Consider the following 12,752-nt stretch of genomic DNA (forward strand, 5'->3'; position numbering starts at 1 on the left):
ATGAACTGTTAGATTGGTTCACAAAATACTGAATCGCAGGGGGTTGCAGAATAACCTGTCTAATTGAAATTCATTAGGCAGGTACCAATTTGTGACCCTCTGTGATTGGATGTAATGACAGAGATGGCGGCCTGCAAGGGAACAGCAGTCCATCATCTCTATGAATGCATTCCAAAATGGATTTTTTTTCCAAAGCAGCCCCGGACAGTTCCTTAAAGGAAATAATGCTGGTTAAAAAAAGTTTTTGGTTTTGGAAAGCCTCTCCCCCCTGAGGCTGCCCAATCGATTCCCAAAGGGAAAGGTATCCTAGTGGGACCCTTTCCCCTTTGCAAATTAGTTACCCTCTTAACTTAGGCGTTGTCAGCTCATCCAGGGGTAACTGCTTCTGGGAAGCAGCAGTAGGGATGGGAGGGGTCAAGAGAGGGAGGTACAAAATAAATGCACTTACCAGCTGGTTGGCCGGCCACCGCTTCTCTTCCTGGCTTCTTCTGTTTAAACAGGAAGCACCCAGGCTCCCTATAGCCAATCACAATGCTGCAATGCAGGGTGAGTATTGTGCTTGTGTGACTGCAGGGTGAGCTACAGAGTGAACAGCGCAAGTGCATTATGAGTGCAGAGTGATCACTGTGAGTGCAGGGTGAATGGGTGAGTGCATGGTGACGTGAGGGTATTTGTTATAGGAGGCGTGTAAGTGTGAACACATCTGTTTCACCCATCTTTGTTCAAGGCAGCTGCAGGTTTATTTTTGCATCGCGCTTTCACTTAAAGTGAAAGCGCAATGCAAATATAAACAAGCGGCTGCGTTTCCGCAATGGTGAGCTCTTGTTTCTGTCAGTCCCATGTTCTCTCTCGACCACCAGTTTCCTTCCCTCGCTGCTCGTGAGCGCCCTCAGCCTCCTTAATGTGTTCAGTACTGCCCTCGTTTGCCTCTTTTGGGTTTCTGATGCGCTCTTTACCCACCATTCATAGGTGCGAGAAGGTATTAAACAGTCCCCAGGGGGACAGGACGGAGCCGAGATTAGCAATGGGCCGGGGAAAGAAATGGCTGGCACCGTGCAGTATTGGCTTCAGACAACTGGAATGGCCTAGCTTCAGATTGCAAGTTCCGACAGAAATTTAGAAATAATGGTTAGTTCGAAATGGCCTTAGCTTAATTTTTGGTGTCGCCGTAGGCTACTTTCCGGGAGGCGCATTCTTTTCGTCACCTCTGGTATTTCAGTTCATTTTTGCTGCGCTAACAAAGGCCAGTCTAGAATACAGTTCTAAGAGATTGTGAGAGGGCCTTCTGATGCCCAATATGAACAAACCTGTTCATTTATGAAGAGCTGCTACGCCAATCCCTAGTTTATTGCGTTCAAATAGCCGGCGCTCAAAATGTATTCTTTTATGGGCTTTCATCATGTTTGCTTCTGTGGGAGCGCAGGTTTGATAAACAGGCGAAGAGGCTGAATGTATTTACCAAGTGTTCTAATTTTATTGCCAGAAGTAATAAAAGTTTTGGCTTCAAGGAGGTATTCTTCAGGTTCTCCTTCCAATGCTGAGCTGGATCGGGCGATAGTGGCCGATGGTCTTGGCTCCTAGTCTTCAGAATCACGTGGTTCTCCCCGGAGGCTCATTAGAGGGAGAAAAAAGAGCCATCAGAACACTATATCTTGGCTACTAATTTAGTGCTCAGGCTATATGGTGAAATTCAAATGAAGAGAAGTGCCTGGAAAGGACTAAGTGAAGGGAGGGGAGGATTTGGATAATTGTAAAAGTACAAAGAAACCGTTAAAGTCGAAGTTACCCAATCAACATATCAATTCCACCTGGTACTTTATTTTATAACCTTAAAACACAACACTAAATCAACAGAAGACACACCCAACAGCTCGGCGTTAAGCTTGTCTCAGCTACACATGGCCCAAAACAACTCGGCGTTACGTTTGTAGCTTAAAGTCAGCTACACATGACAAAAAAAAACAACTCAGAGATAAGCTTGTAGCTTAAAGTCAGCTACACATGACCCAATACAACAACAAGGTCCCCGAAACCGTGAGCTACCCGCACTACAGCTGAAACCCACTAAGGAAACCCTGATTCCCCACCGGCCTCCCTCGTTTCCCCCCTTCCTTCCCAAGAAATGCTGGTACTCGCCGGATCTGCCGCAACTCTCCAGAGTTGCGGCCGCTCGACAGCATCGTCCGGAGGACTCCACCACTCCTCAGACCAAGGCTCGCCTGGTTCAGTCTCCGCCGCTTCTCCGCTCCTGGAATCTTCCTCAGGTGCACAGCTACAGGGTCCGTCTTCCCCGCGTGGCTCTTCCGACGTCCTTCTTCCTGGTTTCACCCCCCCCCCCCGGTTTCACTTCCTTCTTCTCCTGCCTTGTGTGGGATCCTGGAAAGAGCGTTGGGAAAGTGGTACCAGTGTCTGTAGAGGGGAATCATCCCAAGGCTCTATACCGGTGAGTCCCTCCTCACACTTCTGACCCGTTAAACGTCCTTTTAGCGCAATGCAGAACTTTCACAAGATTGGTAGATTAGGAGTTAAAAGGAACGCGCTGATAAGCCGCTGGCTGCTCACATGTCCTAACTTCACGCGTATCATTTAGTAGTTGTTTATGACCCAAACTGCAGGTCAGTTAAAAAAAAAAAAGAGTTCAAAAGATTAGAAAATCTGCTTTCACTTTTACACCAACGTGGTTATTCTAGCAACAGACTGCAACTCCCACAATGCAGCGTCCGAGTCCTTAGAACTAAGAGCCTGAAAATAAGGTTTGGAATTCTCATTGAATGCACCCCCTCCTCCTCTGCCACCCGAGATCATCTGTTTGGTATCAGTGTCCCGAAACTGGGGTAACTCATGCATATGTACTAATGGGGATGTGTTCCAATCGGCATGCATAGGATAATCGCTGGTCCTGTGTCTCATAGTGTTGGCCCAGTGTTTAGAAGATACGCGAGAAGTGTAGAAACCTTGTGTGGAAGTCTAAGTGAAAGGGGGCAGTGGGTTCCAGGAGGCGCGGGCGCTGTGTTGAAGCTGTGACTAAATACACACGTAGAACAAATGTGCAATGGGTGAGCCATGTTTGAATAAGTATGCACTTTGTGCGTACGTAATGAAAACGCTGTTAGGTAGGCCTTTTATTTTACGTGCACTATGTAGGAGGCAGTATATCGTCCTTTGCCTCTAGACTTGCTCTCCACGGGACCCGTTCAGGGAAGGGGCCCAGTACCGACCCAGAGAGGTCATATAAATGCATTTGAGGGCAGTGGTGGGCGAGTACACCTGGAGCCGGACCCCTCCCCTCTCACCCAGATAGAGAGCGGGCCCTGAGATCAGCAGACCAGGCCATCAAGGACCGGGCTCTGCTTGGGTCATCTCTGAGTAAGTAGAGCTTAGACTTTGCAGTTTGACAGTTTGGCGCAGCTTGTTGAATATGACAGTCTGTCAGTGCTTAATTTGTAAAAACAATAAGTGTCAGGGCCCTCGTCAGGAGGCCACTGCAAATTGCACCACCGATTGCCCCTACCAGCGCTGCCAATATAAGCTATCCAGGCTGATGAAGGCTGATAGCTAGAAACCGGTCCTTGGATGCTTGATTCCGGTCTGGGAAAGACATGGCTTGGTAGTTCGGACTGGACTGTTCCCATGAGGCACAGGGTCAGAGCTGATTTGCATTTAGCCAGTGTCTAAACCAGGGTGGTGTGGAGTGCAAAAAAACGATGGATTTAGGCCCAGATCTCTGTACAGGGGTGAATGTATGACATGGTTCTACATTCTGTCCATCAACTGTGTTTTTTGCCAATAAAAGCACCAGCACAACTGTGTGAAGAGCAGCTGCTATTTGTGCGTTTTATTGACAACTCCTGTTTCTTCCATTAAGATGAAAGACCGCCGGTACACGGGTCCTTTCATTTTGTGACAAATTATGTCTGCTTTGAGGTGAAGTTGCTGTCCGTTCAGTATTCTCAGACCCCGCCAGGAAGTCCGTTAGTCATTGTAAATTTGTAATTTGTTTTTTGTACATTCCTTGCTTGCTGTGTTTGATATTGTGTTCCTCTTGCCTGCTGTGTTAGATTCTGTGTCTTGCTATTTTTGTACGTTCTATTTTGTAACATTTCTCTCATGTAACATAACGGGTTCTATTGTACAGCGCTCTGACACCTTCGGGTAAAGTCTGCGCTTTATAAAAATGCTTACATAATAATAATAATAATGTGCAAATAGTCTTTAAAGACCTGTGAAAAGGGGCGTGCTGGAGATAAGACCCCAAACACTGCTCAGCCGAGCCCACAGCAGCTCGAGCTGCATCAGCCCAGGATGAGACATACGACCTGGGGGGAGGGGTGGGAGCTGAAGCTCTTTTAGCCCAATGGGGGTTGCGCGCCTGGGTTAGTTTGTGTGAAGACAAGGTACAGAACCCCAACCATAATCGGGCTGTAACGGTAGTGGGTTCTTGCATGGGTCCCCATCAGGGCAGTGTCGTGTAATAACAGCAGCCGCTCGGCTGAGGGCGCTGCTGCTTCTGAGGTTCGCCTCTCCTTGGGTGGGCGGGGCTGGAGTGCAGCAGTCAGAGCTGTCCAATGGGTCAGACTTCCGAAGAGCAGGGGATGCACGACCCCAAGGGGATGGCAACTATTACACAGCACGGGCCACAGCACTGAGCGCTAGCTCCGAAACTCCCAGATATGAACTCCTCGCCCTGACGTGGATATGTCTGAGCCACAGCCGGCTGGATGTGGCTCAATCGTGCCTTTGTCACCTGCAGACATACCGAGTACAGATACAAATATTTCCAGGTAAACTGTTGACTATCAGCGAAGCAGTAAGCTGCAAATCAGGCCAGTCTTGAACTTGCAAATACATGCTGTAATGGGGATTTTGCAAGATGTGTTGGAAAGCGCGCATCTGTGCTTGCTACACAGATGTTTGTGGTAATATATGTCGGTGAAATCAGAATTAAAACAGCCCAGTATGTAATAAAACTGGCCCCCAACCTGTTAGAAAAAATGACCGTTTGCTCTATAGGCCAGTCCGACCTTGCGTCTACGTAGCTCCCAGCTCAGCCACAGATAACCCCTGCTCTGTTGCTCCCAGTTTAACTCTGCTGCACACGACCCTGTATACACACAAACACCCCCCATCTGTTCTGTGCAGAGGGAGGGCGTGTAAGGAAGGAGAAACAGACACTCCCTTTTCTGCTGCAGACACTCCCAGCATTTCTTTGTAGTGGGAGGGGGTGTAAGGAAGGAGAGACAGACCCTCCCACTTCTAAAGTTGAGAGAAACGAAACTTACTGACTTCACCACTTCCTGTCGGGCAGTAACATGGCTGCTGCACATCATCTCCAGGGCCTGAAGGAAGAAACCACGTGTTCCATATGTCTGGAATATTTCACGGACCCCGTGTTTGTGGAGTGTGGGCACACTTTCTGCCTGTCCTGTATCACTGCTTGCCGGGAGGGGCTGCAGGCAGACTTTCCATGTCCTCAGTGCAGGGAAATATCTCAAAATAAAACCCTCCGGCCCAACAGGCACTTGGCGAACGTGGTGGAAATCCTTAAACAGCTTCAGGTACCGAGTTCGACCCCCGAAGAGGCGAATCTGTGCCGAAAACACGAAGAGAAACTGAAACTCTTCTGTGAAGATGACCAGGAGCCCATCTGTGTGGTCTGCAGCATGTCACGTGATCACAGGCCTCACATGGTGCTCCCCATTGGAGAAGCTGCCCAGGAGTACAAGGTATGAGTGTCATAGAGCTGGGTTAGGCGGGGTGGAACCGGAGTACACGGCACTCCAAGACAGAGGCTGCCAGAGGGTACGAGGTAGATGCTATAGAGCAGGTCAGAGTGCGGGACAGGCTACTCCCTATCGAAAGTCTGCCCAGGAGCACAAGGTGTGTATACAGTATATCTAGAGATGGGGTAGTCCCCCTCCCCCTCCTCATACTGTGCTTAGGGTTGTCAACTAGCATAACCACCGTTTTAATATCCCAGACGGTACAAAAATAAGGGAAATAACTTCTATGTGTGTTTTTTTTACCCCGTATCAGTGCACACTTCAACCAGTAAATATAAAAAGAAAGCACTTTTTAATATGTTCCACAGCTGCTGTAATGATCCCTGACTGATTATTAAAGTAAACAAAGAAAGGCCACAAACACATCTATGTTCTATAAAGTTGTATGCGCGGGCCTTTGTAGAATATTAAAACGTGAACAAATGGGCAGAGTTTTTCTCTGGGAAAGGTGGCAACCTTAACTGTGCCCCCCCAATGGAGAGGCTGCGCAAGAGTACACTGTATGAGTGAGTGTGTGCTTCTAGTCAGAGGCAGGGGCAGGATACACGGTATTCCCATTCCAGAGACTGCCCAGAAGCACAAGGTATGTGTTTGTGTGCGCTTCTAGTCTGGGTCAAAGGCTGGAACAGGATACACAAAGCTCCCCATTCCAGAGGCTGCTGCCAAAGAGCACAAGGTATGTGTGTGTGTGCTTCTAGTCTGGGTCAGTGGCTGGGACGAGATAAACGAAGCTCCTCATTCCAGAGGCTGCCCAGGAGCACAATGTATGGGTGCTACAGAGCTGGGTCAGAGGTGGAACTAGGATACACAGTACTCCCATTCGAGAGGCTGCCGCCTTGTGCATACACTAGGTCTGGGGAAGGTGTAGTTCCAGCCTCCCACAGTGCTCCCCACTCCAGAGGCTGCCCAGGAGCACAAGGTATGTGTGTGTGTCCAAACATGTATGTATAGAGTGTAAGTGATGTGGATGAATGATCAAAAATGATGAAAAAGAAATAAAATGTCAAAGAAAATATTAGTTCTGTTTGCAAAAGAGTGTTGTTTTGCGCCCCTGGTATGAGCTTATGAAAGCCTTATGTAAAGAAATGTAGGTCTAGAGGGATATTACTTATTTGTAGTCGCCCCCCCCCCCCCTTTTCGCTGACGTTCAAGTTATTTGCTTTTTAGGGGGTTGTCTTACCTTCCATGGAGAAAGCCCACCCCATGGTTTCTGTGAAGGTGTAAAATTGTACAAAAAGGTCAAGGATATGTCAGGGTGTTTTGCAAAACAACGATTTGAGTCCATTGTGCCTCGATGGCTTGGAGATTTTGAGCAATTTGGTTGCCCCTTCCGTTTTCGACTCTGTTGTTCCAGGTCCTCCATCTTTGCTGATGATTATGCGTTTAAATTTGGATACAAGAGATTCTCTCATCATTTGGGGAGGCTAGTGAGTCCGATCTTTAGAGCCCATGATAATATTTATTGCAGCGCTGCCTTCAGTATATCATAGGACGGGTTTCCCGTCACATGTTGGAGAGCACAAATAAATTACCTGGTTTGTCTCACACTCAGTTTAGCAACTGATAGCCTCCATTCAAGTATTTTATAAAGAGGATCAGGCACTTGTTTATTGAATTAATTTCCTTACTTGGGTTGCATTGAGGGGCCAAATACCTAATTCCTAAAGTAAAAAGAAAACGAGCATTTGCAATGCAATAGGTCTCGCATTAGGAAAGTTTGAGCTATTGGTATTGTAAATGAAATTTTTTTAATTTAGGTTTTGTTTTTGAAAATCGCGAAATTAATAGCTTTGTCATTTACAATGCCAATAGTTATAACTTTCGCCAATGTGATACCTATAGCATTTGTAATGCAATATGTGTTGTATTTACGTGACTTACATGTATTGATATTACAAATAACAATGGCTTTTAATTTTTTCAATAATTAATACTTAAATAAAACTTATTGTAATTTATAATGGCAATAGCTTAAAGTTTTGTAAATAACTTTTGTGAAGATTATGTTCAGTGTATTTTATTGTGATGAAAATCCAAGAACAGAAGTGAAATATTAACATCTTTTTGTTACATTTGTAATAAAGATTGAAACATTGAGAGAACATATTTGAACCAGGTGTTGTTGAATGGTTGCACAGATTGAAGCTGTGGTGGCGCTGAGCGATGTTGTGATGGCGAACGAGTGATGTTGTGGCGTTCAGTGATGCTGTGGTAGCGCATAGTGATGTTGTGGTGCCCCTGAGTGATGCTGTGGTGGTGTTGAGTGATGCTGTATGCAATGCTATGTTTTGTTTTGCTATACTATGTTTTGATTTGTTATGCTATGCTGTGTTTTGTTATGCTATGCTGTGTTTTGATATGCTATGCTATGTTTTGTTATGCTATGTTTTTCTATGCTATGTTATTCTATGCTGTTTTGTTATGCTATGCTATATTTTTTTGTGTTTTATTATGCTATGCTTTGTTTTGCTATGCTATGTTTTGCTATGCTATGTTTTGTTATGCTATGTTTTGTTATGCTATGTTTTGTTATGCTATGTTTTGTTATGCTATGTTTTGTTATGCTATGTTTTGTTATGCTATGCTATGTTTTGTTATGCTGTGCTGTGTTTTGTTATGCTATGCTTTGTTATGCTATGTTTTGTTATGCTATGCTAAGCTTTGTTTTGTAATGCTATGTTGTGTTTTGTTATGCTATGCTACGTTTTGTTGTGTTTTGTTATGCTGTGCTATGCTTTGCAATGCTATGTTTTGTTATGTTATGCTATGTTTTGTTATGTTATGCTATGTTTTGTTATGTTATGCTATGCTATGTTGTGTTTTGCTGTTTTATGCTGTTTTGTTATGCTGTGTTTTGTTTTGCTATGCTTTGTCTTATGTTTTGTTATGCTATGCTTTGTTATGCTATGCTTTGTTATGCTTTGTTATGCTATGCTTTGTTATGCTATGCTTTGTATGCTATGCTTTGTTTAAGATTGTTATGCTATGTTTTGTTATGTTATGCTATGTTTTGTTATGTTATGCTATGTTTTGTTATGTTATGCTATGTTTTGTTATGTTATGCTATGTTTTGTTCTGCTATGTTTTGTTCTGCTATGTTTTGTTGTGTTGTGTTATACTATGCTATGTTTTGTTATACTATGCTTTGTTTTGTTATGCTATGTTTTTATTATGCTATGTTTTGTTGTGTTTGTTATGCTATGCTTTATTGTGTTTTGCCATGCTATGTTTTGTTTTGTTATGCTATGTTTTGTTTTGCTATCCTATGCTTTGTTTTGTTATGCTATGCTATGCTAGTGATGGTGTGTGAGTGTGTGTAAGGATGAGTGAGGGTGGGTGAGGGGGTGTGAGGGTGAGGGGGTGTGAGGGTGAGGGGGTGAGAGGGTGTGTGAAGAGGTGTGTGTGAGGGGGTGTGGGGGTGAGGGTCAAGTCAAGTCAAGTCAGAGAATTTATATAGCGCACTACATACCCAGAGGGTCTCAAGGCGCTTAGGGAGGGGAAGAGGATTATTTGTCAAATATCCACGTTTTAAGTTGCTTTCTGAATGCTAGGTGGTTCTGGGTAAGGCGAAGGTAAGTGGGGAGTGAGTTCCATGTTTTAGCAGCCAGGTATGAGAAGGATCTGCCTCCCATGGTTGTCTTGTTGATGCGAGGTACAGTGGCGAGGGCTTGGTTGGAAGAGCGCAGTTGGCGGGAGGGGGTGTAGAAGGACAGTTGTGAGTTGAGGCATTCTGGTCCGATGTCGTAGAGTGATTTGTGAGCGTGGGTTAGCAGTCGGAAAGTGATCCTCTTGTTGACGGGTAGCCAGTGGAGGTCTCTCGGGTGACCAGAGATGTGTTCGTTACGCGGGATGTCTAATATGATCCTGGCTGAGGCGTTTTGGATTCGTTGGAGTTTCTTCTGGAGTTTAGCGGTAGTTCCTGCGTAGAGGGTGTTTCCGTAGTCCAGTCGGCTCGTGACCAGAGCATGGGTGACTGTTTTTCTGGTCTCGGTGGGGATCCAACGAAATGTTTTTTGAGCATGCGAAGAATGTTGAAGCAGGATGAGGATACGGCGCTGACTTGTCTGTTCATTGAAAGTGAAGAATCCAGGATAACGCCTAGGTTCCGTGCGTGGTCTGTCGGGATGGGTGCTTTTCCAAGGGCTTGTGAGGTTGAGAGGGTGTTTGAGGGTGATGGTGTGTGTAAGGGTGAAGGTGTGTGAGAGGGTGTGTGAGGGTGAGAGGGTGTGTGAGGGTGAGAGGGTGTGTGAGGGTGAGAGCGTGTGTGAGGGTGAGAGCGTGTGTGAGGGTGTGTGAGGGTTAATTAGGGTGAGAGGGTGTGTGAGGGTGAGAGGGTAAATGGGTGTGTGAGGCTGTGTGAGGCTGAGAGGGTGTGTGAGGGGGTGTGTGAGGGTGCTGAAGGGACGTGAAATATCGGGTCCCATCTGTAATGTACTGGACGGATGGGAGAGAGGTCTTCTGTGCATGCGGTACGAAGACCTGCTCCAAACATTGTGGCGGGTGTTGGCAAAGTGAAAGATACCTGGTTTGGGAACAATCAGATCAGTAAATGAGGGAGGTGTGGCTCTAATGCATGCTGCTTGCTTTATCTACCTCAGAAGGATGAAAGGCAGAGCCCACTCACAATTCTGAAGCAGACTCCCTTAAAACGCATTTGGAAACTTGGTTTTCTCACTACAGTTCCCTTACGTCTTGGTTGGTTTGACTCTGTAGATTAGTCTGTCTCGCAATAGCGCTTTGGTACCTTGGGTTTTAGTGCGCTTTATAAAACAACATCATTTCACGTCATTCCTGGGAATGATTTTGAAACCTGCAGCTTTAAAAAAGATCCCTTCAGGGGATTACTTTCTGGGGGAGCTGGGCATGAAGTTGGTTCAGATGCTCCCTCCATCACCACCCCCTTTTGTACCGCTTTGTTCGCCTTAAGTTGGCAGGGTATGCTCAGACGTGAGTCCCTTGCTCACTTTGCTACTGGATTCAAGCAAGCCTGGCTGAAGACGGCTGAAATGCCAGAAACCGGTCCTAGGAAGCTTGTTTCCGGTCCAGGGAAGGCATGGCTTGGCAGTTCAGGCTGGACTGTTCCCATGAGGCACAGGGTCAGACTGATTTGCATATAGCCATGTCGGAACTGGGGTGGCAGAGTGGGCTGAAGAACGGTGATGGATTAAACCCAGATCTTTTGACTGGACGTTAGTGTTTGATTGATTCAGATGCTCCGTCCATCACCACCCCCTTTTGTACCACAAATTACAGCTAGGCACTTTGCCAAAAAAGGGTCATTTTTCACTGTGAAATTGAGGTGTGACCATGTTGCATTTTGCGCCATTTCCTGTCACGGGCACTAGGCTGACCCACACCAGTGAGGTATCATTTTTCTCGTAAGACTTTGGGGAACTGGGGGTGGGTGGAAATTTGTGGATCCACGCAGATTCCAGAACTTTCCACCACAGAGATGTGGGGAAAATGTGTTTTTTTTACAATGTTTTAGGTTTGCAAGGGATTCTGAGTTAACAGAACCTGGTGGGAGGCTGCTAAGTCACCCCATCCTGGATTCCCCTAGGTGTCTAGTTTTAAAAAATGTATAGGTTTGCTAGGCTTCCCTAGGTGCCAGCAGACCTATGGTTTAAAAACGACAGCTAGGCACTTTCCCCCAAAAAAGGTCATTTTTCACTGCGAAATTGAGGTGTGACCACGTTTTCTCGGGTTTTCCACTCAGACCCTGCTTTCATTGCAGACCGTTCTTTTGTTCAAGAAAATCTCGGGGTTTTCTTTTTTCCCCCCTTTAGGGATGTCGGGCCTCCAGAACCCCCCTGGCTGTGCTTCTTAGCTAGGAACCTGGGAAGCCTTTCCCAGCTGGTGGACCTCCAATCTTTCAGTCTCCCACCGAGAATCGTGGCAGGCCATGATCTAACTGTCTGACTATCAGGCTTGATATCCAGGTATCCAAGTATCCAGGAGAAGGCCAACCAACCGAGCAGCCGAGTATCAGGCTAGGTACCCAACCGAGCGGCAGGGTGTGCCGAGTTCTCAGAGCGAGTGATGACGGAGATCCAGGCTTTTGGCAGACCTGACAGCAGGAGAACAGCAGGGAAAGAGCAGTAAAGGAGCAGTGGTGTTCGATGCCAGAACAGAACAGAGTAGAGCTGCGTATTAGTAGTAAGTAAATATATCTTTACTAACAACAGAGGCACTTGAAGTAGCGTACCCTCCAATGACACTGGCCCATGTTGTAAAACTGTAAAGCTGCAAAGCTGATCTGGGCCGAATCGTCTATCCTGCGCCGAGGGAGAGTTGGAGCCCGAAGTGTCAGAGTCCGTCACGCCTCAAGGTAATGACGGGTACGGAATGGGTGAAAAGACTACATATTCCATGATGCTCAGCGGCTAGGAGGCGGGGTATAAGTAGAATCCATTTCCTGCAGCCGGTGTCGGATATTTTGGTTCGTGGTTCTTGGCGTTCCTGACGACCGTGCGAAGTGGTGTTTCCTGCGCTCCTGTTTACCCTGTATTTCGGACGCAGTCTGTTGCGTGGATTTCCGGCTTTGTTGCTTCAGTTCTGTCCTCCGTTGGAGAGCCTTGTCACCGGCTATTGCGGAGGACGGTCTTCATTGTGCCGAGTTTTCGGTTCACGTGTCTCCGTTGGCGAGCCTTTTTTCCTCGGCTCATGCGGAGGACACGTTTGCATAATTTAGAGGAAAAAGGAGGTGTATGCTATTCCGTTTCCTCCGTTGGCGAGCCTTATTGCCACGGCTATTGCGGAGGAAACAGTTGTTTGATTTCGCGTTATTTACTGACATAAATCCTCTGTTGGAAAGCCTTCTTTCACCGGCTATTGCAGAGGATTTACTTCAACAGGTCCCAGGGTGGACGAAGAGTTTGTTCCCACACCTGAAAGCACCTTCCTTCAGGTAACCTTGTTCTCCTTTCTTTTGGGTGACGTAACCCTTATTTAGTTTATGGGAGTTACTGTGTA

General features: G+C 46.4%; 1 protein-coding gene across 1 annotated transcript in view; it reads left to right on the forward strand.

Annotated features, from left to right (window-relative positions):
* The first annotated feature begins 5,183 nt into the window (after positions 1-5,183).
* The window catches only part of LOC144756155 (E3 ubiquitin-protein ligase TRIM39-like), a 261,144-nt gene continuing 253,575 nt past the window's right edge, over positions 5,184-12,752 (forward strand). Inside the window, exon 1 of the mRNA XM_078645733.1 lies at positions 5,184-5,723. Coding sequence (XP_078501859.1) covers positions 5,310-5,723 — 414 coding nt within the window. The 5' untranslated portion in view covers positions 5,184-5,309. The remainder of the gene's footprint in view (positions 5,724-12,752) is intronic.

This window comes from Lissotriton helveticus, chromosome 5_1 (assembly GCF_964261635.1).
Source record: "Lissotriton helveticus chromosome 5_1, aLisHel1.1, whole genome shotgun sequence".
NCBI classification, from domain to species: Eukaryota; Metazoa; Chordata; class Amphibia; order Caudata; family Salamandridae; genus Lissotriton; species Lissotriton helveticus.